Below are 27,338 nucleotides of genomic sequence, written 5' to 3'. Positions count from 1 at the left end.
GCCCATTTTAGACCAACCTAATAAATTCAATGAAATTTTCATTTTCAGTTTATTCACATTAATGTTCAGTAATGACTGGGAGAGGACAATTTGTTAATCTGGATATATTTATGGACACGTTTGATCTTTCCGAGCGACATAAACGTGACAGAGCTACAGCAGCATCTCTGCTCGGAATAATGCTTCTCAAAAACCTTACTTAGATGACATAATGAGTAAATTAGATGCGGAGAAATTGATAAAAAATGTAAGATTTTTTTTTCTACTTACTTATGTACTTTTAAGTGATTGATTTATGGTATAAAAATGTATATTATGTCGTTTTCTTGACCAGTATTAGGAATAAGAAAACAAAAAAGATATATTACTGTCTGAGATAAATATAGCCACACTTGTAAACAAAGGTTATTCAAGGGAGAGACCGAACATAGTCTTTAATGACAAGTGGACTTGAATTGGAGGTTATATTGTTCTTTTGATTTAAGGTTGTTGAAAAGTGGCATATTTTCCACTTTGATCTTTATTTGGAGGTGGCCTTTACCACAGATTTGACTGTACTATGTTATTTTCATGTCTTTTATGATATTGACAATATTATTTGCCAATAAGATGGATCATATTTGTAAAACAAAATGGATGGACTGGACCACACTATTTTGTATTTTGTTTTCTGCGTAAAATTATTGCTTTTGTCTTTAAGTCCCTAAGCAAGTATAAAAAGACTGTTCCAAATTCAATGTTAGACAAGTTCATTACAGAACTAAAGGAGTTAGTAGGTTAATATAATTTTTATTTTTTATTTTTCCGTTATTTCCAGATTGAAAATATCATAATGAATGACACTGTTAATGCAAATAACGAGACTTGGGCCTATATGTCCACACTGGTAGACAGTATAGTAAGAAGTTTACTTGATCTGGAGAATGCAGATATAACTGGTGTGGAAGATTGGTTCCAACCTATTCTGAAAGCTCTAGAAAATATGGGAAACACGGCTGAGACTGAAAGGTATTTGAATTACTGATATTTGTTTGTAATATATCAAGTAGGCTTTAACTCTGGGAATATTCTTCAAAAATGTTGCTTCTATTGCCTTTTGTTTATATTATTTTATGTCTCTTTAAGTATCATTGAAAATTATTTTGATTTTCTTCAAATATATCCTGGGAAAAGTTTTCTTCTTTTGTAACAGAAGTTAAATTGGTTCCAAACAAACATCGTGAAATGCATAACATTGTTGTATTTATTGGTGTACTGTGTAGGAAGGTAAAATAGAAGATGAAGAAAAGATCAGTTTTGAATTTAATGCACAGGAGTGGAATGTCTTTTCTAAAAACTAAAAAACTTTTTCACATTGAATTTGAAACTGTTCGGTTGATAACAATAGTTTCTTTTATTCTTTTTTGATTGTTATGTATTTTATTATTATGTTATTCTATTAAAACTCTAACAATAAGTTGTATATGCACTTAATAGTTTTGTTTTCATGTATGTTACAGTTATGAAGAAGTATGCGAGCGTACACTACAGTATACCATGTCAACAGAGATGTATACTACATGGGTTAAACCATACATGGATTCTGTACATACATTTATCATGATTTCTAACTCTGTCATGAATGTACAGATTGGTAAGTTATACATGTTCATGTTCATTTTCTTGAAAATTTCAGATTAAGTTTTGTTAATCCTGCTGAAGGTCATATTGACTTGCATTTGCTAGTAGTATAGAGTTAGGCAGTCTGACCTGGCTCTATTGTTGGCTGCTAAATTTTTTGTATTTTCATACTGAAGTCTTAATAGTCTGGACATGAATTCCCAAATTCAAATCTAAAAAAAATCAACTGGGTTTTTTATTTGAAAGCATGCATAATAGAGTAGGCTTTGCATTAGAAAAGGATATCCATGTGACAAGAGAATAACGAGAGAATAACATAAAATTGACATCTTATTGATTATATAAGAAAATTTATATACAATGTATTGTTTACAATTATCACCCCTTATATATTTTATATGATTATTAATGATAAATTAGATAAACTTTGTATTTTGGCATATAAATATGCTAGTATTTAATGAATTTTTGAGATGATTTCATAGAAATTGACGTTATTTCAATTTCACAAAAAAAAATCAAAATAATGATAATAGAAAATAAAGACGTTTGCCATACATTACAGAAATATGTTCATTATAAGTAAACTGAAATTTTTTGTCTCCAAGATTTATATGCCTTTTGATTATTTTGAAATTTAAAGGTTTTCATACAGTAATTTATGATATTACTAATTTTATGTAGGTGTTGATGAAGCTGTGTGTCAGATGCAGATGAAGAACATCACCGACGTAATAAAATATCTTGATGATCGTGGTTTAATTCGTGAATTGAAAAAGGTTTGCAATATCTGAATTATATACCCCATTCCGACCCCATACTTCCAATACAGCTATATTTCTTTAGCATAAATTTTAGAAATAATTTGTGTGTCTGGGAATGGGATATCAACATCATGACATCTAACCATCAAGTATCGTAAAAAAATTTTACTTTGATTTAATTCTGATTTGAGGAGTTAGTGTTGAGGGTTTCAGTCTCTGGCGTCAATTATGGGGCTTTAAGCCCCACGTGGGTCAACAATATGTTTTTGATATAATACCAATTCTTTTTATTCAAGTACTGTATTGTTTCAATTTAATGCCCCCACCCCCTCTAATAAATAATGATTTTCATAATTGAATTGTACAGCCCTTTTGAAAAATGCAAGCCCCTGGGGGCATTACATGGAAATAATATGGTAAGTGGATATTAAAGTGATTTATATAGACTTAAAACATGTTTAAACAATCAAAAGAAGTAAGTAGTTGTGATTCATTTTATACTAAATTTGCACTAACTATTTCATTTTCAGATTGAAGAAATGATGTCACAAAAAAACCGAGACAGAATTCTCTTGCGCAAGGACTTCAACATATACTGGTTTCTTTGAAACATTAGCCACATCTCTAACTAAAGTATTTGATGGATCATCAAATATTGTGGAGTGTGTAACAGAAACTTTATCCGACTCTGAGGGATTACTTCAAGACCTTTCGAAGTAGGTTTAGTTAAATCTTTATAATTATCACCTTTGTGCCAGTAACTGGTTAACTCCTATTAAACTATATAAGGAGTTAACTCATTAATGCACTAAGGTGACAGTATATTTTAACATGATTGTGATTAAAGCTTTAAACTTGTTTGAACCTGTCAGTGGCCTCTTGGAACTAACAAGAAATGGTGTCATATCAGGAAACATAGTTGTGACCCCACTAGTGTTCAATTTGAATTCTTACTTCATGATTTTTTTTTAAATTTAATGTAAAGTATAAACTGATATCTGATTAAATTATTGACAAAAAATATAAGGGATAAAAAAGTTTTAAATTGTTCTTAAACATTTATTACATGTTTATAACACAATGGGCATGTTTTTGGAACAGATGTACATGTAGTCTTTAATTGAAACAGATGCAGTCTTTTAGAAAATATTATTTCCCATAGTTCTTAGTAAATAAAAACTCACCATTTAATTGTATGCATTGTATATTTTTTTATATTTATTTACAGATTATTCAGCGCAGGTTTCTGAAGCATTAGAGTTACTGCAAAATGAAGACATCCCGGGCACTTCTTGACAGCTTGATGGGTACAAATGGTTCAACAGAATTTATTGATATGATTCGAGAAATATACAACCAACAAGAAGCTGGTAACATTTTTAATGATAATAGATATATAAATTAATGTTTTTTAGTAATCAAAAGATATTCATTCAATCAGCTAGGCTTCATCATTGTTCCCAAAATAATGGAAGTACAATTATTATTTACCTTATGTTAATGTAAAATTGTGGTAGATTATTACATCCTTTGATATATATAAAATGGAGGTTAAATGACTATTTCCCATTGAAATATAAAATGGAGATTATCCTTTTGATATATAGAATGGAGGTTACCTTTTAAAATTGAGGTACTTTATATTAACCCTTTGATAAATAAAATGGAAGGTTATATCCTTTTGAAATATAAATGGAAATTAACATTTAAAAATGGAGGTTGATCATTATATTCCTTTGATGTATAAAATGGAGGTTAAATCATTATATCCTTTAAAATATAAAAGTGAGGTTATACCTTTGGTAAAACATTTAAAATGGAGGTAAAACCATTACAGAACTTTGATGGAATAAAATAGAGGATAAGTATTATATCCCTTGAAATATAAAAAATAGAGGTTATCCCTTGATACATAAAATGGAGGTTTTCTCAAATATATGAAATAGAGGTAAAAAATTAAAATGGAGGTAAATTATTATAACCCTTTGATATATAAAATGGAGGCTAAATCATAACATTTTGACATAGAAAATGAAAGGTATCTCTTTGATATATAAAATGGAGGTTAACATTTAAAATGTAAGTAAAAATCATTACATCATTAATTTTGATATCTGTAAATATTATATATAATGATACATTTTGTTTCAGCTGTGAAACAACTACAGGACAGTTTAGAAGATGACATGTCAGATATCACAGCTTTCCTACAGAAAACTCTCTCTACAAGTATAGATTCTGTATTCTCCTCCCTCAATATGACATTCCTAGAAAATGCTGTGAGTATTTGTTAAACCTTACTACAATTTCCCACTCACTCAGTGAACAATTAATTGATTCAATATTTAAAATCGTCACAAAATGTCATGAGTTTTTTCTAATCTTTGAGTCATAATTAAAACACTGACAAGATTTTCTAATTGTAGATCTACTTCAGAAACATTTAAACTATTCAGCTTAAGTGAATGAGAAAAATTGAATATATAGAAATGCTTAATGACAGTGTTGTTACATTGTTTGTAAATAATAAAACAAACTTTTTCAGAAAAACTTGACAGCAGATGAGCTGATAGAGAAACTATGTGAGGCAAGTAATACCAGTTCCCTTGATGTAACATTACTGGCTACATTATGTGGGGACGACAAAGAGCTAGCAAAGGAAGTTGCACAAAATCTGGCAAACTATGCACAGACTCTGGAAGAGTATATTTTTTTATTTTTTTTGTGTGGCATATTTGTAATCTCGTAACTATGCAGACACATGAAGTTTGTATATACAGAATTTATTTTAGTTTGATTGTGTAGGAAGCTATAAGCTTATAGACACACTTTCGAATCTGTTCCTGAAACTAACCAGTACTGAGTAATGTGGGTAAAGTATTTTGCTCAAGGAAGCAACGACTTGCCCCTGACAGTGTTTGAATCCATGTAGCTAGTGATCATTAGATAACTAGTCCAACATGCTGCCACTTGAATTTGTGTTGAAATTAAAGGCTTATGCTACAATTATTTATATGCATGTACATGTATGACTGTATATGTTATACATATGAAATACAGAATGAAATTTTCATACCAAAACAGAATTTATTTAAATAACTTTGCATGATATTCGAATATTATAAGAGTAAGCTTGGTGACCCCCAATTTTTTGTGCTTATAGTGTTTCTCACATCATATTGTGTGATCATGCAAAGTTTGAATAAGTTCTAATTGTACCAGTAATATCTATGTAAGAAATATATTTTTTTATGTTTTATGCGTTTGGATCTCAGGAAAGTTCCTTTAACATATTGTTATATATTGAAATATTTTACTATTGTTGTCTTCAGCTTGAAGAGTTGGCAGAATATGACTCTACGGCATTCTGGTCAAAGGTTTCTAAGGATATATCAGCTTTAGTTGGCAACATTGAAGGTTTGTCATCCTTGACGAACCTCGTGGCTCGACTGGGTACAGTTGATATAGCCAAGCTTGGTGAGGATAGGGAACTCTTAAGAACACTCCAAGAATTACTTGTAGATAATGGACCAGATGCTATTTTGAAAAAGTGAGTAAATTTTTCTTTTTTTTCTTTATTGCAGTTTAAATACTTTCTTTCATATACATGTACATGTAGATCAACACCAGTTTTGCAATAATTTATTTTTCATTATTATTTGTTCTATGCAAGAGAAATACAGATTGTTCGGCATATTATTTGAAACAGTGACTGAGGATGAATTGAATTAAACAAATTATAATATTATCACTGGACTTGTGATTGACCAAATTATTCCTATGCTGCTGCTGCTTATTAAATGTAGGCTGAAGGTCTTTATTTACAAAGTAAAATGTTGTTATTATTGTGTTTTTTCCCTCTGTATGTGTAAATACAACTTGATTATATATATAGTAAAGGGGTGCTTGATGATAATTTTGTCCTTGATTTTCAACCTGTACCATTCATGATATCGTAAATGGACTTGCCCAAATTTAAGACAAATATGGCAAATGTACTCATGTAAAAAAGTGAAAGTCAAAAATTATTTGTGAGGAAAATGTTTTTTTACTTCTTAATGAGATATAGTTAACTGAAAAAACATCTTCTATACATTTTCTTTACAGCTTGAATGTGTTACTGGATGATTTTAAAATACTAGATGATAGTAACTTGACAAATAGTATCCTTGACGATGTTAGAATGCTTGCAGAAGGTGTGTTTGCCTTCACCTCACTGAGGGACATGTTTGTTGCCAATGGTATGTTAATACAGTGTATAATAATATATCATATTATTATAACTGTATTTAGAATAGAAAAAATCATTCATTACGTACTTCTTAATTCTTTAATGGTGGGTTACTTCTAAAAAAGTCAGTGATTTAAAGTGTTAATACTCTCCTGCATGTTTGTCAGTAATTTTGCATATGCTTTTTGTGTCGCCTCTACGGAGTAGTGGCGACATATAGGGATCACTTCTCCGTCGTCTGTCTGTCCGTCTGTCCGTCTGTCCGTCTGTCTGTCTGTCTGTCTGTCTGTCCGTCTGTCCGTCCGTCCGTCACAAAACTTGTCCGGACTACTCCTCATAAACTACTGGTGCAATTTCATCCAAACTTTACAGGAATGATCAGTACCAAGTCTAGTTGTGCATATTGTCAGGATTTTCCGGTTCAATGATTTTTGTCAGAGTTATGGCCCTTTAATAATTTTTAATTTTAAAGTTTGTCCGGACTACTTCTCTTATACCACTTATGCAATTTCAATGAAACTTTACAGGATTGATCTGTAGCTCAAGTCCTTGCGCATATTGCACGGGTTTTCCGGTTGAATGATTTTTGGCTGAGTTATGGCCCTTTGATAAAAAGGTTTCTTTTTCTGTGTGTTGCCAGATACACAAAAGCTTGTCCGGACTACTCCTTATAAACTAGTGGTGCAATTTCATCCAAACTTTACAGGAATGATCAGTACCAAGTCTAGTTGTGCATATTGTCAGCATTTTCCGGTTCAATGATTTTTGTTTGAGTTATGGCCCTTTAATAATTTTTATTTTTAAAGTTTGTCCACACTACTTCTCTTATACCACTTATGCAATTTCAATGAAACTTTACAGGATTGATCTGTAGCTCAAGTCCTTGCGCATATTGCACGGGTTTTCCGGTTGAATGATTTTTGGCTGAGTTATGGCCCTTTGATAAAAAGGTGTTTTTTTCTGTGTGTTGCCAGATACGCAAAAGCTTGTCCGGACTACTCCTCATAAACTACTGGTGCAATTTTATCCAAACTTTACAGGGATGATCAGTACAAAGTTGTTAGTCTAGTTGTGCACTGTCCGTCTGTCTGTCCGTCTGTCACAAAATTTGTCCCAACATGAAATTGGCCATCATGAGGCGACACATGTGATTACTGATCGCTCTTGTTAGTTCCCTATTATTATAATGACAAGAGCACTTTAGTTTGTCTTTCTTGTATTGCAAATTTAGAGTGGATTCGGAGGAGAGAGGGTTAGGGGTTAGATTACGATGACAATTTTAAAGGCACATCATTCCTTAGGGGGAAAAAAGGACAACCATCAGTTTTTGTGTCGCCTTGAAAAGGTGACATATAGGGGTTACTTTTGTCGGCGGCGGCGGCAGCGTCTGTGTCGTTGTCGTTGTCGGCGTCCGCTAAAGCTTGTCCGGAGCATAACTCAGTCACTATAAGTCTGATTGACTTCAAACTTGGTATGCATGCTTCTTTCAATAACCCAAAGTGCAGTGCACAAGGACCGGTATTCTGCAGTTCTTATTTTTTGAGTTATTGCCCTTTGTTAATTTTCATACTTAAATTTTGTCCGGGCCATTTCTCTTCAACTAAAAAAGCTATGGACTTGAAACTTCATAGGATGATAGATCTCATTAAGAAGAAATGCAGTGCACAAGAACCAGTACTCTGCACTTCCTAATTTTTGAGTTATTGCCCTTTGTTAATTTTCATACTTTATTTTTGTCCGGGCCATTTCTCCTAATGTATAAAAGCCATTGACTTGAAACTTCATAGGATGATAGGTCTCATTAAGAAGAAGTGCAGTGCACAAGAACTGGTACTCTGCATTTCTTATTTTTTGAGTTATTGCCCTTTGTTTATTTTCATACTTAATTTTTGTCCAGGCCATTTCTCTGAAAGTATAAAAATTATGGACTTGAAACTTCATAGGATGATAGATCTCATTAAAAAGAAGTGCAGTGCATAAGGAACTGATACTCAGCATTTCTTATTTTTGAGTTATTGCCCTTTGTTGCTTTTCTTACTTTATTTTTGTCCTGGTCATTTTTCCTCAAGTATGAAAGCTATGGACTTGAAACATCATAGAATGATAGATCTTATTGATAAGAAGTGCAGTGTACAGAAACTGCTGCTCTGCACGTATTATTTTTTTAGTTATTGCCCTTTGTTATTTTTCATATTTCATTTTTGTCCTGGCCATTTCCCCTAAACTACATTGTTCACAAGGCGACACATCCGACTCGCGGAGTTCTAGTATGATTTTTAAATACCTATTTTAGAGCATATTATATGCTTATCACCTGAAGAAAGCAGTGCTGAATGTCTAATTTGTTGTCATAAAAGTAGGAAAGTTTAAACAAATTAATACGTTTTGTATTTTGACTTCCATACAAAATAATGTGCGAAATATTTCAGTTCAAATAAAGGACCTCGTTAAAGATACAGAATACCTTCGTAATTACATGATTGACACAATGAAGTTACCTGAAAATGTAACAGAAGCTATAATTGATGGAAGCCTCAGTTTAGATGCTGTAAGTAAATGATGTTAATATACCATTACATGTTTTGGTTTGTAACTTATACAATAGAAGTATTGTACATATTTGTGTTATTGTGCCCGTGTATGAATTGTGTTTTAATTTGTTTTAAATTTAGAATGCTGAAAATTTGTTTTGATATAGCTTCTTTTATAGATCATTTAGCAAAATGTACCGATGAAAACAATTAATATTTCTTATACAGTTAAGTATAATGCAGTTAGAAATATGTAAGATTCAGACCTTTGTAATGTCTATAATAAATTTTAGCTCCTTTTATTATATTAACTCCTTAGACAATATCCAATATTCATCAAAGTTCAGTAATGATGTTCATTTTCTTTATATCATTGGGTGCACTAATTCATCCCTCCATCAAGCTTGGATCATTAGAAAATATAATGCATCAAACTAACACTGTAAAAATGTTTACGGTAAGAAATCATGGCCATCCCTGGATATTTTGTCTTTTATACTTATAAATGATAGTGATGATGATAATATTAATGAAGGTACTTTATAGCAAGTAATGATAAATAACATTTTTTCTTGTTATAGCTGATATCTGCGGCAACAACGGACATTGAAAGCTATATTTGTAACAGTACTAAACTTAAGGAGACCATTGATGTAAAGAACGGTTCATCTTTAGATTTGGATCTTGTTAGTAGACAGTTTTGTAGTCTCGACAAGGCCACTGTGACGTCTCTCGTTGATGAAATATTCCAGCAGTTAGATATCGGCCAACTAATGGAGGATGTAAGTTTTAAAGATATCAGAAGTGAGCTCTGTGACACCTAACTTTTTTTGCTTAAAATTTTTCTGTTTTCATATTCTAAAAATATTTCAAGTTTAACGAAATTCTAGTGAACAGTTTTAATTCTGGCTATTTGTCTATATGAAAACTCGCAAAAATATTCTTAAGGAAGACATGTTTAATATGTTTAATTTAAAATGATTGTTTTTGAACTCTGCAGCTAATTTGTTATATTGTCACTTATTTGAAATTGTTTGCCTCTCATGGCTGTTATTTTAATTCACCTAGGGTTGGATTATTCTCATAGTGAAAGTGTTGTTTTGTTGTCTGTTTATATAGTTTGTTATAAATGGAGTAAATGGAATACTAAGGAGGTCTAATATAACACTTGATGCGACTAAAGAAGCTATAAAAAGCTTGGTTGATGCTAATGATGACTTACAGAAAATAACAAAGACGTTTAATGATTTCGCAGACACTATTCCTGATGCATTTACCACCCTTGCACAAGCTCAAACTGGTATGTATGTTGTACAATAATACATGTCTTTGGACTACCTTATAAGCTAAGTGAAAAGAGCATTTCATGTACACAGTATTAAAGAATGTAATGACAGGTTTGTGGATATGTATGGTAGAGGAAGTTTTAGCAATTTTTGTCAATTCATAAGATAAGATAAGTTTTATTTCAAGTCGGCAAGTTTTCAACATTACAACATAAGCTCTAAGAGCTTTTATAACCGACTGTAAATAACATAAAGTATAAGATCAACAAAGATAAAACAGCTACAATAAAAAATGATTAGACATGATATATATACATCACATGCATAAAATAGACCTTTTAGGATATATTTATAAAACGAATCATATGCTAAAAAACTAAAAATGATAGTTTACCCAAATCTACATCACTAGCAAAGTCTAGTATCTAAAAATTTACTTAAAGTTCAATAATATACCGAGTAAACAATTAAAAATTTAATGAATTATTTAAATAAATAAATAAATAAAAATACTAAAAAAAAAAACAACATACATTTTTATATATAATTTAAATATGAAAGACTATGGATTATCAGACTACAGAAAGACAGAAGGTATTAAACATGTAAGTCATTAGTTGAACTCATTTAACAGCTAGCTTGAGTCATGCTGGAAAAGATAAGCAAAAAAAAAAAAAAAAAAAAAAAACAACAACAAAACAAAAAGCAAAATCAAAACAAAAGATCACAAAATAAAGCAACATCCTATCTAGAAACTAAATGATAATATTAACATAAGCAGGGAAAAATAGCAAAAACACATTTAATGCAAGCAAGAAGGAAAAAAAAAAAAAAAAAAAAAAAACTGAAGAAGCTAAATGATAAATGTGACCCAAAAGAAAATGTTCACACCCAGAAAAAATAAATAAAAAGTGGAGTAAATCAAGATATAGAAGTTAGCTGCAAGCAATACATTTACACTGTTTACCATTCCAGGATGAAATTAACTTTTTAAACTGAGCAAAATTTGAACATTTTCTAAAATTTTCGGGTAGAGTATTCCATAAAGCAGGTGCAGCATACCTGAAATATTTTTTACCTGTAGTTGTAGTTCTTACTTGCGGGATCTGCAAAATATTTGAATATTTAAAATTAATACCAGTAGTTTTCTTGACAATAAGGTCAGACAGAACAGCAGGAGACATATCATGAAAAATTTTAAAAGTTTCAATGGCCATAGCCCTCATTCTTCTTATTTTTAGAGATGGTATATTAACTTTTATCAGCATATCTTCATAACTTGAATTAAAATCATTATAGACAAATCTGAGTGCTCTTTCCTGTAGTTTTTCCATCTTGTTAGTATTATTTTCTGAACAAAAATGCCATGCCATAGGACAAAAATTAAAATTGGACAAAATAAAAGTATGAAAGATTGTTAGCCTATTTGTTTGATTTAAATTGTGACCTATTCTTTTGAGGATGTTTAACTGATTGGCAGCTTTTTTACATATATTGCTTATGTGAAAATTAAAATTTAATTGTTGATCAATGTTGATGCCAAGGAGTTTTACAATTTCGTCACATGTTATTTCACTAGTATTAATTTTGAAAGCTGGGGATTTAGTGAAAGTTTTCTTCCCTACAGCAATAGCTTGAAATTTATCAGGGTTAGCTTGCATTTTATTAAAATGAAACCAATTTATAAGATAGTTACTTTCTTGTTCTAAGGTACATATCATACATGTGACAAATGAAATGGGCCAAATCTGGATTTTCAGCTGGATTTTGAGGCTCAAAACTGGATTTTTTTATCGACTCGAATTTCAATGCGTGTTTGGCACATTTGGTTCAAAGAATCTATATTATCCTCAAAATCATTAAATGATCAATATTAATTTATTTCACCAAAAAAATTAATAAATAGATAAATAAATAAGTGTAGTCATACAGGCTATTTCTAAAACAGTCACACTTTCACATTTCATTATTTTCAGTTTGAAGAATTATATCTGTCTTTTCAGTCATTCATTAATTAAACACAAGCTATTTGAAAACATGCAACAACTATTCATGAACATAAGACTATGACAGTTAAATAACGTAACATAAGTAGAAGACTCAAAATAAATGCAAGAATCGTTCCGTTAATTAAATCCACATTTTTGCCTCGATGATTGTGTAATTCCTAAACAAAACAAAAAATTACCCACTTACTAAAAATAGGTTAATTAGACATCTGAAACAGGTTTTGAATGATCCACTTTAAATGATTCTGCTCACCTTTTATCTTTATCAGTGCGGCACTAATCAAAGAAAATCAAAGGTTGAGCCGAATTCATACATGTAAATTTACAGGGTAGTTTTGATCACAGACACTTGGGGTTTGGAGCTCAAAACGCCTTTAAAATCCAAATAAAATGCATATTTGTCAATCCCAGGACATGTACTGATCATATATATCAAAAAAACTTAATATAAGCCGTTTTGAAAAAAAAATCATATTTCAACATCTATAATAATTATTATAGATGTTGAAATATGATTTTTTTACAAAACGGCTTATATTAAGTTTTTTTGATATATATGATCAGTACATGTGCTGGGATTGACAAATATGCATTTTATTTGGATTTTAAAGGCGTTTTGAGCTCCAAACCCCAAGTGTGTATTATTATACATGTTGAAATATGATTTTTTTTCAAAACGGCTTATATTAAGTTTTTTTGATATATATGATCAGTACATGTGCTGGGATTGACAAATATGCATTTTATTTGGATTTTAAAGGCGTTTTGAGCTCCAAACCCCAAGTGTCTGTGGTTTTGATGACGTAGCGTGTAATACCTACTGCCAAATTACAAAAGAGGTCAATTGACTGACACACGACACGTGATAAGTTAAACATGTGAGAATAACTTTGGGTATTGGAACTGTTTATTACGTCACCTTGCTGTCAATTAGCGACTCAACATTTAATCCGCTATAATTTAGGATATGGATAGATAACAATCAATGCCTGGAGGCACGGTTTACATTTTAGATACAGGTGCTGTGTTTGATTTTTTTTATGTTGATTTTTTTTTTAAATATCGGGAATTCAAGCTGTAATATCGGGAATCGGGATCAGTGTTGAAATATCGGGATTTTTTTAAATCCCGCCGGGATGTCACATGTATGACATATTAGTTCATCAAAATGTTTAGTCCGAAAAGAAAGGGTATTGTCATCTGCATAGTTATATAAAGTACATTTTTTTATAAAGAAAAATATGTCATTTATGAAAATATTGAACAGTAGAGGGCCCAGGATTGATCCTTGAGGGACACCTTTGGATGTATTAGCCCATGAACTTACAATATTGCCTATTTTTATTTGCTGTTTCCTGTTTGACAGATAAGATTGCATGAGGTTGGTGGCAGGGCCTGATAAGCCATATGCTTTTAGCTTATCTAAAAGAATGTCATGTGGCAGACAATCAAATGCCTTAGATAAGTCCATCAAAATTGCTGCCACATATTCATTGTTATCCAGGGCCTGTCTCCAGTCCTCAAGCAGTCTTAACAGAGTAGTTTGACACCCATGGCCTTTCCTAAAAGCACATAAATAATTGTCAAATATATCATCAGAAAAAGCAGAGAGCTGATCAAATAATACCTTTTCAAAAAGTTTAGATGGAATAGGTAATAAACTTACTGGTCTATAGTTAGATTTGGTCATAGCGTCATTTTTTTTGAAAAGTGGTTTTACTTGTGCTTGTTTTAATTTAGTCGGAAAAACTTGCAATTTAATTGAGATGTTAATTAGATTTGTCAACGGTTCAACTAGTGATGGTTTACCTAGTTTAATAAATTTGGCTGAAATTTTATCTGCCCCTGTGGCCTTTTTAACATTTAGATTATTTATAAGTTTAGATATATTACCTTGTGATGTTTGTTCAAAGCTAAAGGCATCTTGTAAAAAATTTCTATCATTGATTTGATCAATACTAGGATGATTTTCTACATTGTAATCATAATCTTTCCCTATAGATTCTGCTACATTTGTGAAAAAACTATCAAAAATTTCAGCAACTTCTGAGTCGTCTGATATAATATTATTATTTTCATTAAGTATTATTTTTGGCTGTTCTAGAGTACATTTATTTGATAAATATGGTTTAATTGTATCCCAGAATTCTGATGATTTGCATCCTCCTATACACCTTTCATTAAAATAATTGTTTATTGACTTTTTCTTTATCTTATTTACATGATTTCTAGCTTTTAATTCATGAAATTTGCCAATATCTCCATGTCACCAACTTAACTAATCCCTTAATATACAGTATAATTATGTAAAATAGAAAATAGAAAGATTGAGATGTACTTTGTTTGTTCATAGGGGAAAAATAAACGTGTAAAATTTTACTCCTTCGAACACTTAGAATTTGATTTTATGTCAACATCTGTTATCCATTTAATGCCTAATTCATTTAATTTTTATTGAAGAGTACAGTGTATTTATTTTTCTTTTGGTGTATAAAAATATAAATATTTTTGTGTCTTATAATTTCAGGAGATCAGGAGTTTGGATCACTGTCAGCTATATTATGTGGTAATTCCATTCCAATGATTAGTGATGAATTTCAGACTGGGGCTGTGCTGAAATCCCGTACAGAACTGACAACAGAACAGCAGAGAGAGTTTGATGCTCTTCCTGGTGAGTAGATAAAACTTCATCGCAATAAGGATGTAACTTTATTTTCAAAAAGCTTACAGCCAAAATGACTTACCTTTGCTATAGATATAAACCCAAGCCAGTTTGCTTATTCTGAAAACGTGACCAGACAATTAACCGTTTCATTAAAGCATTTTGATACTGAAACCCCACACATTAACAATATGCAAATTTTCTACAAAGAATTTTGTTTTCAATACAATTTTCACCGTCATAACAATTATTATAATTTATTTGGTCACAGGAACTGCATGCAAGGATATGTATGTACGCATTCTGAAAGATAGAAATGGCCCAATCATATGGTCTTATTTGAAACCACTTCTCCGAGGAAAGATTGTGTTTTCACCAAACACACCTGAAGCAAGAACTATTGTCACACAGGTATATCTAAACTTCATTTTTCTTAAGCTACATTTGCTTTTAGAATGTTACTTTTGGCTAAGTTATCTAATTTCTGATTTATGTACTTAAGCTACTGTTCATGCTCCCATGCTTTGACTTAAGCAGAACAGTTAAATAAGAACATTTTGTAATTTAGAAAATTGTAATGTTCACAGTTGTGTTCAAACCATTTTCTTTAAATTCTATTACTTTGGTTCTTTTTTTGTTACATTGTTTTTCTTGTTGTTTTTCATATAAAGATCAATACAACATTTTCATCACTTGAGGAGTTTATAGAGCTGGCAGTAGACTGGGCAGAGGGGTCAGTTGCCCTTGGCAACCTTACAGGAGACAAGGCAAAGGAGTTACAGGTTTGAATTTTTAGCACTTTTTTCATTGCCTATCACTAGTTTTCCATATTAGTGTTTTGTTTCTTGATATATATGATGCTGTAGTGGTATTTTGGAAAAAAATAGTGTTAAGAAGTGCAAAATGTCACTTATGCTTGTAATATTTGATATTTTAAAGAAATAAAATGTTTTTTTTATATATGATTTATATATATATCATATTTAGGATCTCAAAATTGTTAATGAAATATTCAAGAGATATTAATGGGTGATACATGTAATTCACGTCAATTGTTTTGTTTTAATCAGGTTATTGTCTGTTTTTTCCCTTACTACGCTAAATATCTTACAAAATTTTAATGGACAAAACATTTCATTGTTTTTAGAGAAAACAAAATAGTGTATTTACTTAATAGAAACAAGTGCAAACCATGATAAGATGGCATGGGTGTGCAGGCTGATCTTGGTCTGCACTGGTCAAATGGGTTGAATATGTTGCCGCTAGCAGACTAAATTTTAATTTATTTAGCATTATGTCATTTCCATCAAAATATTTAGTTCAGATAAACCTATTTTGTTTAGACTTGGCAAAACTGATGAACCTTGTTTTGACATTACAGGACTTACTAAGCAGTAATGTGATAAAGAGTATGTTAACGGAGGTATCGGGGGTTGATACACGAGAGTTAGATGATATTCTATATACACTAGAGGACACTGACATGGATATGATGAATGGAATCAGTAAAGTGGCAAAAATGATTAAAGACTATGTATCATGTTTGGAACTGGATAGATTTGAAGGGTTCAATACAGAGGTGGAAATGGAGAAAGCAGCAGCTGAACTGGCCAAGGACAATTCTTTGTTAGCTGGTATGTATTTATTAGTTATATACTTTTAAAATTATAACTGAACTGTAATATTTCATATACATGCAGTAACAAATTCATGAGCAATAACGGTTTCATGATAAAAATAAGTCAAGATGCAAACTAAGGAAATTGTCTTATTTATTGTTGTTTTCATTGGATATTTGTACTTTTATCTTCTTTGACACTATATATTTTTTATGGTATTTTGTTTTTAAATATAGAATGACATAAAATTTACCAGATGCATGTACAATATTTCATTATTTGTGGCATCGATTTTGTGATAATTATATCAATCCTTGTTTTATATTAATTTCATGAAAAATATTCAAACCTCAAAAACCTTGACTGGGCATGAAGAGGATTTTATTAAGTATTTATATAAATTAAAGATTAAATATTTTTAACCGATTAAGTGCTACCATCAAAAATGACCTTTCTATGCCATCAGTTTAGAGCCTGTCCAGAAAGCATCTCATCCACTCAGATCAGGGTCTGTACCATTGCCCAGGGCTGCTTATTGATGTTATATTAGTTATTAAATTTCTCAGTCCTGTGATTTCAATGTAGGACATGTAGATTATTTAATGGTAAGGTTTAAGATATTCAAATGATGTAGTATCAAGATTGATAAACAGGTCTGACAGACAAAATTTAAGTAATACCTTATTGATTACAGGTATCATGTTTGACATGCCAGACAAGTCTACACGAAGGAAAAGACAATCTGGGTCATCTATTCCTACACATATACATTACACAATACGAATGGATGTTGACAATACTCCTGACACTGACAAAATAAAGCCGAATATGTGGAGACCACAACCGTATGACAACTTCTTCACCGAGATGAGATATTTCCGTGGGTTTGCGCAGCTTCAAGACATGATTGATGAAGCCATTATATCCCTTCATGTTGGGGAGAACGTTACCTTACCTTCAGTAACAACCAACCAGTTCCCTTACCCATGCCATACTCAAGACTTGTAAGTTAACTTTAAAATAACCAACTTTGGTATATAGGTACATGTATTGCATGCATATGTTTGTAGTGAAATGATTTTATAAAAATATTATGATAATTTTTAATAAAGTTGAAATACGTTTTTTCTTTCACCACTTGGTTTCATTTAAGAACAGATTTAAAAATGTTGGCACTGGACTGGACTGCGCCGCATCACGACAAAACCAACATAGTGTGTTTGCAACCTGCATGGATCCAGACCAGCCTGGGCATCCGCACAGTCCGGTCAGGATCCATGCTGTTCGCTATCACTTTCTCTACTTGTAATAGAGTTGGTAAGCGAACAGCATGGATCCTGATCAGACTGCACAAATGCGCAGGCTAGTCTGGATCCATGCTGGTCATAAACCCGCTATGTAGGTTTTGTTGTGACTAGGCTCAAATGTAAACCCATTATTATTACAATTGCAAGACTAAATAAATGTATATTTTCTTCCAGGTTTGTGAATACAATTGCTGGTTACCTGTTGAATGTACTAATGACCCTGTCCTGGCTGGCTGCTATATCTGTAGCGGTTTACAATTTTGTATATGACCGTGAAAGAGGACAAGAAGAGGTAACTCACCTTTTATTCTTCTGAATTACATAAATGAACTTGTCCAGCTTACATTTTTGGAGCAGCCTATAGCCAATTTTAGGGATATTAAGATGAAAAAAAATAAAGTTAGTCAGTTAACAGTATAGAGCCTTGTCTGACTACATGGATCGAGGTGCAGACTGGCATGGTTGCCAAGATCTATACTGGTGGTAAAGGCTAATCACTTTAATTTCTAGAAGGATAAGGATACGATAAACAAGTGTTTATGATATCTGGGGGATAATTATCTGAATTTATATGTTTGTTGATGAAGTTAGGTTTATGAATTGTGGCATAAAAAAAAACTCCCTGTGCTTTGGAATATTTTTTTTTGGTTTTTAGAATCATTATTAATATCAAGATAAGAAATAAACACACATACATACACATACGTTATACATACATATGTTTTAAAACACACATATATTTTGTATATAAACATATTTCATACACACACATATTTTATACATACATATATTTTATTCATATATTTTCAGACACTTAATGCAATGGGTATGAAAACTTGCCTCAACTGGATAGCTTGGTTTTTCTCTACCATGTTTGTGATGGCTATTGTAGCAATTATAGATGTATTGATACTGCGTTACGGAAACATCTTCATCAAGAGCAACATTGCCATAATATACCTATACTTTATTGACTTCATATTCTCTGTAATAATGATGTGGTAAGTAAAACAGGTCCATGACCACTAAATAATTCTTTTCTTTGAAATTTGTTCATACATTCTGTCTCAAAATTATAAAATTTTCTGTCCAGTCAAGTACCAGAGATCTAAGTCTGAATAATATTGTATTTGTTTGCACACAAAAAAGTGCCAAGGATAAAAAACACTGTTAAAAAGACACATTATAGATTGTATGTACACAACAATAATTTTTAAAGTTGTACTTATTTATGCACGCCTCCAGATGAGCCAAAATATTTTAAGAAATTCAATCTTTAAAAAAATGTATTAAGGTCTTACGAAAAGTAAAAAGATTCAATATTTAATTATTCACATGTTATGTGCGATTTAGGACTGATTTTGCAGTATCAATCACTATGATTCTACTGTGTTACTAACGCAGTAAGAGGTATTTATGTATATTTTGACCTCTTTTTGGTAATTTACGTAGATTGTAATTGCCGTTTGCAATGTGTGAATTATTTTCTTTGGTCTTTTCACAGTATTTTGAATTATTTCAAATGAATTTTCAAAGTTTTTTGTGAATATTAGCATAAATTTGGAGGCATGCTGCTTTAAAGTGTACAACTCATTTTTAGAATATTTGATAAAATTATGGTAACATTTTTACTTTGTAATGTGAATTATTTTTCTTTCAGTTACTTTGTGAGTGCATTCTTTACACGAACATCTCTGGCCATACTGGCGTGTATTATTGTATACGTTGTCAGTTATATGCCATATGTTATTCTGTTTACATTGGAAGTTCAGATGGAATTCTGGCACAAGACACTGGCTGTAAGTTTCATATTTTGTAACCTTTACCATACAAAATATCTAAAACAGACTTGTCAATCTTTCAATCTGGACCAAACCATTCGTTATTCTTAGGGAAAATTTCAAAATATTTACTGGCTAAGTAGAGAACAGTGCAGACCAAAATCAAACCGCACATTCTGCCAGCTGATCTTGGTCTGCACTGCTCACATGGATAGATTAAGTAGTCGTCAGCAAGCTTAAAGATTAAACATGACTTGAGAGGTATACTTTTTTAACATTGAACTCTACCAATATTATAACAGATTTGGATGAGTAAATTTATTATGAAATTAAATCCAGCAGCCAATCAAATTGTGTGTTACATACAGAGAGTGTTGGTATAGACTCAGCTTTGTTTCAATTTTCAGTGTTTAGCGTCAACTTCAGCGTTCAGTTATGCCGCCCAGTACATCGCCCGTTATGAGGAACAGCAGATTGGTATACAGTGGGATAACATCCAAGATGATCCAATGTATGGTGATGGATTTAGTTTCTCTTGGTGCTGTATCATGATACTTATAGATGGTGTCATCTATTTCATTCTTGGGTGGTATGTGAGGAATGTCAAGCCAGGTAAATAGAATAGAATCTAATTTACAATCATTTCATCTGCCAGTCTCCCTGACAATTTACTTACCTTCCAGTCTCCTAGACCAATATTGATTTGTCTTTGATATGATAGTCTAAAAAGTATTAAAACTGAACTTAAAACCAAAAAGAACGACAATATTTAATGTCACTAATAGAGAAATACAAACCAATATTGCATTTCTTAAATGTATGTGAATGATGCATATACAGACATGTTTGAAAATGATAGAACATTTTATAAGTTAATGCATGTTAAAAAAATTATATTTGTTTGGGAAAAAATCTGTAGAAAAACTGTTTATGAATGTTGTATGAGATTAAAACACAGAAATTATTATACATTGTTTTCAGGGAAATTTGGTGTGGCAGAGCCATGGTACTTTATCTTCAACCCGGCCATGTGGTGTGGGCAGGGTTCAAGCAAAGAGGGACGTTATAATGCACAGAATGAAGGTAGACCTCATATTTTTACTTCAATAAATGATTTTATAATAATTCTTTACCTCATGCAAAATTTACCCCATTCAAAATTAATGTTCTCCAAAGAGCTGTTCTATTTCTGTAAAAAACCATTTGACTGAAGACAAAGTTTTATAATCAACAGACTTAAGAATCGTATTTTCTGCAATACTTAACAGTAGATAGTTAGCAAACTGGAATAATTAGAAATTAATGAAGTTAATTCTATATTTAGAGTTATAAAAACCTTACTTTTTTTTCAATAAAATCTCAATTTGAGACTATTACAATAGCTACTGCCTACACAGGGCTTCCATTTGGGAGTCATTAACTCCTTGATTTTGGCTTGTGACTTCCAAAAGCTTTTCCTTTTTTACCTATATAATGTGACTTCCAATGTCAAACAACTTGCAGTCTCTTATTTTGAAACCTAATGGAAGCCCCGCTTTATATTTTGATAGCTTCCTATGAATAGTTATAATATTTTGTCCTTACTTTAAGGAGATAATTTACCAAGCTGATGTCTTATTATATCCACTTGATTAACCTTTGTTTATTTTCATTATTTTTAGGAATATTTGCTGAAGATGTACAGTCATCCACACCAATCGTTTTGTCAGCAAGAGGTCTGTCCAAGACGTACTCTGATGGTACTGTGGCGGTCAAAGATCTGTCTCTGGACATTCACTGCGGGAATGTTACCACACTGCTAGGTCACAATGGTGCCGCAAAAACAACCACCATGTATGTATAAACATGTGAATCTATTCTGACAAAATACTGAATTTATTTGTCAAGCTAAATCATTTCTATTCTCCACTTGATTTGTTTAGATTTTATTCAGATTTCAATATTTAAAACATTCATAATTTTTTAGCTCGACTATTCGATAAGAATAAGTAGAGCTATTGCAGTCACCCGAGCGTCGGCGTCGGCGTCGGCGTAACCACTTATGTTAAAGTTTTTGTAATAGTTCAAATATTTTCAAAGTCCATTGACATATGGCTTTGAAACTTTGCACACTTGTTCACCATCATGACCCCAACCTGTAGACAGGAGGAGGTAACTCTATCAAGCATTTTGACAGAATTATGCCCCTTTTTCGACTTAGAATTTACGTTAAAGTTTTTGTAATAGTTCAAATATTTCCAAAGTCCATTGACATATGGCTTTGAAACTTTGCACACTTGTTCACCATCATGACCCCAACCTGTAGACAGGAGGAGGTAACTCTATCAAGTATTTTGACAGAATTATGCCCCTTTTTCGACTTAGAATTTACGTTAAAGTTTTTGTAATAGTTCAAATATTTTCAAAGTCCATTGACATATGGCTTTGAAACTTTGCACACTTGTTCACCATCATGACCCCAACCTGTAGACAGGAGGAGGTAACTCTATCAAGCATTTTGACAGAATTATGCCCCTTTTTCGACTTAGAATTTACGTTAAAGTTTTTGTAATAGTTCAAATATTTTCAAAGTCCATTGACATATGGCTTTGAAACTTTGCACACTTGTTCACCATTATGACCCCAACCTGTAGATAGGAGGAGGTAACTCTATCAAGCATTTTGACAGAATTATGCCCCTTTTTCGACTTAGAATTTACGTTAAAGTTTTTGTAATAGTTCAAATATTTCCAAAGTCCATTGACATATGGCTTTGAAACTTTGCACACTTGTTCAACATCATGACCCCAACCTGTAGACAGCAGGAGGTAACTCTATTAAGCATTTTGACAGAATTATGCCCCTTTTTCGACTTAGAATTTACGTTAAAGTTTTTGTAATAGTTCAAATATTTTCAAAGTCCATTGACATATGGCTTTGAAACTTTGCACACTTGTTCACCATCATGACCCCAACCTGTAAACAGGAGGAGGTAACTCTATTAAGCATTTTGACAGAATTATGCCCCTTTTTCGACTTAGAATTTACGTTAAAGTTTTTGTAATAGTTCAAATATTTTCAAAGTCCATTGACATATGGCTTTGAAACTTTGCACACTTGTTCACCATCATGACCCCAACCTGTAAACAGGAGGAGGTAACTGTATCAGGCATTTTTTTTACTATCAAGCACTAAGAATAGTCGAGCATGCTGTCCTACCGACAGCTCTTGTTTTTTTTTACAGTTCCTCAAAATAAAATATTGACCAAATTTTATTGCCTGTTAAGTTATTGAAATGTGTGACCTATACAGTTATTTTGTACACAAATATAACTGATCTGGCCTCAAGGTTATAAGATATTGAATTGAGCACTCTCTCAAATTTCATGATTAGTGCACATTCTGTGCAAGGTTATCACCAATCAAATACCTGAGATTTGATTATTAGCTTAGAAATTTTTATTCATAACCCCTGTCACTGGTCGTAAAAGTTTGTTTAAGTAATTTTAAGTTTAATATTTAGATATTGTTATTTAAACCAGTTATAAATCTTAGCCATTATGGTATTATTTTACAAAAATATCAAATATTTTGCAGGAACATGTTAATTGGAGTTTTAAGTCCCAGTAAAGGGGCTGTAAGAATCCTGAACCAACCATTAAAGAGAATGCGTGGTAGTCTAGGTATATGCTCACAACACAACGCCCTGTATGAATAGTGAGTATATCCATACTTTGTGTTATATTACAAAAGTTTTTGCGAAATATGTATAATATTTACATGTACATAATTATATAGACATGTACACAATATTGAAAGTGCAAACGTAAATAAATGTATATTGAATGTTATTTATATTCTGCATTTCCAAGAAACCTATTTTTATATATGTAAATGATATATGCACATGTGAAGGACTGCTGCTTTTGCATTACTTCATCCTGAATAAGGACTCAGCTAATTAAAACATTTGCTTTCTTATTCATTTTGATGGATATAGTAGACATCATTGTTCAGTCCAGTTTGATTTCTCAACAACATTTGATGGTGTTTTTGTGGTTTATTTTTTAATTTTGATGTATTTTATTTTAATGAAAATATGTCAACATAGAGCCACTCAACTGCAACAGTACCCCATATCATAATCCTAAGTCATGAAAAGTGACTTTTTTATATTAAATATATAATCAATCTTTATTAGTGTATTTTTTAGGATAATCTAATCAATGTTTTTTCTATAAAAACAACAGTATGACAGTAAAGGAACACATGGAGTTCTACAGCTCGATGAAAGGAAGCTCATTACATGGCTTATCAGCAAAGGACGAGATACGACAGTAAGTATTTTACATAAGATACAGTTATTCTACAGTCATGCTCTAATTAATCTGGTCAGTTTTCCTTAGGAAAATGAAGGTTTACTGTTTGAGAAAATTTTTATGGTATTTTATACATAATGTATTTAAATCCATTAAAGTTTCAATGAATAATTCTGATCTCAAAGTGGGAAAAATTCAGTATTCAAACACAGTAAAGGTTAAATTGATTTAAGTCTTAAAATAAAGGTTACTGAATAGTTAAAATAAAGGTATCGTAGCTGAAAAGTTAAAATAAAGGTTACTGAATAGTTAGAAGAAAGGTAACTGAGTAGTCAAAATAAAGGTTACTGAATAGTCAAAATAAAGGTAACTGAATAGTCAAAATAAAGGTAACTGAATAGTTAAAACAAAGGTAACTGAAAAGTTAAAATAAAGGTTACTGAAAAGTTAAAATAACGGTTACTGAAAAGTTAAAAAAAAGGTTACTGAATAGTTAAAAGAAAGGTGACCGAATAGTTAAAATAAAGGTAACTAAATAGTTAAAATAAAGGTAACTGAATAGTTAAAAGAAAAGTAACTAAATGCAGTAACAACATTAAAGCTTATCAACACAAAAAGATAGCAGCATGCTGCTGAAAATGAATAGTAGCAGTATATTTTTAATGACTTCGCCTGTAAAATCTTGTATGTTATGAAAAGTTTATATGAATTTTAGATAGTATAGATGTTTATCAATTTGGATAATGTCTTTTTGCTAAATTCCATTCACAAAATCACTTTTTCAGATTGCTTAAAGATGTTGATTTATACTATTGTCGAAATATGTTGGTGAAGAATCTGTCCGGTGGAATGCAGAGACGTCTTTGTGTAGCTCTAGCTTTTGTTGGCGGCTCAAAGGCAGTTATTCTTGATGAACCAACAAGTGGCGTGGATCCAAGTGGTCGTCGGGCTGTCTGGAATCTAATAATTAGACGAAAATCAGGTAATTTATTTTAAAAATTGTACCTTCTTGCAGTGTGTCTGTGATAACCAACCTTTCACTTCTATTATTCTATTCATGTAGGCCATGTAAATGTTTTATTTATCATTAATTTCAATTCATTTATCATTCATTTATTCTAATGTTGAGCTTCATTAATTTAAGTTAAAATGGATAATGTAATTATGTTATTCATAACCAATTATGATTGCCTTAAATGTGTAATACTTTGAGCAAGAAAACATTTTGCTAACTTGACTGTTTCTTATAATCATTTGAGAACTTAAAATGTCATGCATGCAGTGTTTCTAACAAGATCTTTATTTAATTTTTGACATTTTCATTATAAGCTTACATGCATCTTTTTCTGTGTAACTTCTTGAATTTCTTTGCATCTTCATTGTTTTTTGTTTTGTTTTTTTTCAAAATCATACTTGAAACTTGTACTCTAAATTGTTTGTTTAACATTTTTTATGTCAGTAAAATATTATTCGAAACAAATTGTAGAATTTTGGTATTTTTAATGTCACATATTATTATTAAATTATCAAATATTTGCATCTGGGATTCTTCTATTTACAGTTTGGTGAATTGAAATTAAAATCTGTTCTGAAAGATGTTAAATGGCCAATTTTATTATTTCTTATAACCAGTATATCTATATATACCCCATAATTATGTTGAACATTAACATTTCTCATTTCAGACAAAACAAATGGAGGTAGTTAACTGTTAGACACTTTTATACCTAGATACTTTACTGTAGAACTGTTTGTAAACTCAGGATTTAGTACTTGTTCTATTTGTCTGTTTCTCTAAAATGTTCAGTAAAGTATGGTGGCTTATTTGTGCCATTCTTGTTTTCACCCCGAGACAAGGGAAAAGTCAAGAATCAACAAGTTAAAATGGCGGGGGCACGGAGCGAAAACACAAATGGCACAAAAAAGCCTCCATAGTAAAGGATATTTCTGACAAAAAATTACTTATAATCACAATTTTAATATAACAGAAACAATATTTTCTTTTTTTCAAAAACTAATGATTTTCTTGTGTTAAATTTTTATTACTAACCTATTTATTTAAAGTGTAACATCAAATTTTGGTCAAAATAAGAAAAGTAAGCAATATTTTTTACAAACAGTTCTGAATGCATGCTTTGTCTGTTCCAGAGTTATTGCTCAAATAATTTGTATTTTTGTATTTTGATCATCCATTTTCAGTTTATTTCATTTAAATATCATTTTATAGGTTCATTTTACAATTACTTATATCTCTAATATAGATATATCTTTCATCTTATCTTAATGGTGCCAGTCAACTTGTTCTCCTACAATATTTCTGGAGTTAAGTCCATTTTGTCTAAATTGATATCAAAATCCTACGTCTATGAAATAAAGTGCGAGGAGGAGTGAGATAACTGTTTTAACTCTTACCCTGCTAAATATTTTAAATGGAGTTGTCCATCTTTCAATCTTTACATAACCATTCCTTATAGTTTAGGAAAATTACAAAATAAGTACATTGTACATGTTAGCAAACAGTAATGATTAATATTTCGTATGAGATTAGGAAACCCTTGTTAGCTTTAGTATTTAGGCAGATGTTATAATTATGAATGTACATGTACTAGAATAATAGTCCTTAGCCATAAATGTTAAATATTATTAAAAGTAAATAGAGATTTATCAAATTAAAAAGCCCATCCCAACCCAACCCAATTCCCATTCACCCACCTCCTACATTATCCATGGCCTTGTCATTTTTCACTGTGATCTTCTATCTTTTTGCCCTTTTTTACTTTTTCCAAAAAACCTTAAAAAAAATTTCATTAAATTTTACATTTACTTTTAAATTTCATTTTTAATTTTTCAGTTGATAATCTTTTTTTAATTGGCATTTAAACATTTTTTTTTTAAATTAATCATATGTACAAAATGAAATTTTATTTTTAACTTTTTCTTTTTTTTTTTTTAAGAATAATGATTACCCGGGTCCCCAGTTTTTAAGTGGAACCGTCATTCACTTTCCTTACATTTTTAGTTTTTTTTTTTTCCTCTTTTTTTATATCTTTTTAAAATTTTTTAAATATTTCTTTAAAACCTTTCTGCTCAAATTTTTTCATAAAATTTTTATTTCTACAAGGCTTTTTATTAATTTTTAAAATTTTAAATTGTTTTCAAAGCACCCCAAAATGTTCAAGCACTTTTGATTGTTAATTTTTTGCTTTGATTTTTTATAAAATGACCATTTT

At 31.1% G+C, this 27,338-nt stretch overlaps 3 protein-coding genes across 3 annotated transcripts; all 3 read left to right on the top strand.

Annotated features, from left to right (window-relative positions):
* Positions 1-107: 107 nt before the first annotated feature.
* Positions 108-4,663, top strand: LOC132732970 (uncharacterized). Its single transcript, XM_060719514.1, has 7 exons — positions 108-247; positions 818-1,008; positions 1,500-1,633; positions 2,305-2,399; positions 2,915-3,100; positions 3,613-3,754; positions 4,536-4,663. The coding sequence occupies exons 1-5, from the start codon at positions 212-214 to the stop codon at positions 2,990-2,992; spliced, it is 534 nt and encodes a 177-aa protein (XP_060575497.1). The 5' UTR covers positions 108-211; the 3' UTR covers positions 2,993-3,100; positions 3,613-3,754; positions 4,536-4,663.
* LOC132732975 (glucosylceramide transporter ABCA12-like) lies at positions 3,655-23,507 on the top strand. The gene is made up of 20 exons (XM_060719518.1): positions 3,655-3,754; positions 4,536-4,663; positions 4,930-5,061; positions 5,717-5,934; positions 6,492-6,625; positions 9,045-9,163; positions 9,728-9,928; positions 10,266-10,446; positions 14,969-15,112; positions 15,375-15,514; positions 15,775-15,885; positions 16,485-16,737; positions 17,417-17,726; positions 18,204-18,321; positions 18,840-19,030; positions 19,690-19,828; positions 20,218-20,422; positions 20,792-20,893; positions 21,472-21,643; positions 23,387-23,507. Exons 1-20 carry the CDS (start codon positions 3,655-3,657, stop codon positions 23,505-23,507), a joined length of 3,219 nt encoding a protein of 1,072 aa, XP_060575501.1.
* A 538-nt stretch (positions 23,508-24,045) lies between these two features.
* On the top strand, positions 24,046-26,869 carry LOC132732969 (uncharacterized ABC transporter ATP-binding protein YadG-like). Its single transcript, XM_060719513.1, has 3 exons — positions 24,046-24,126; positions 24,894-25,090; positions 25,794-26,869. Exons 1-3 carry the CDS (start codon positions 24,059-24,061, stop codon positions 25,814-25,816), a joined length of 288 nt encoding a protein of 95 aa, XP_060575496.1. The 5' UTR covers positions 24,046-24,058; the 3' UTR covers positions 25,817-26,869.
* Positions 26,870-27,338: the final 469 nt, after the last annotated feature.

The sequence above is a fragment of the Ruditapes philippinarum genome, unplaced genomic scaffold (genome assembly GCF_026571515.1).
Source record: "Ruditapes philippinarum isolate M1 unplaced genomic scaffold, ASM2657151v2 ctg2105_1_1_1_1, whole genome shotgun sequence".
NCBI lineage: Eukaryota > Metazoa > Mollusca > Bivalvia > Venerida > Veneridae > Ruditapes > Ruditapes philippinarum.
The sequence above is the reverse complement of the archived record's forward strand: the minus strand, read 5'-3'. Positions and strand labels throughout refer to the sequence as shown.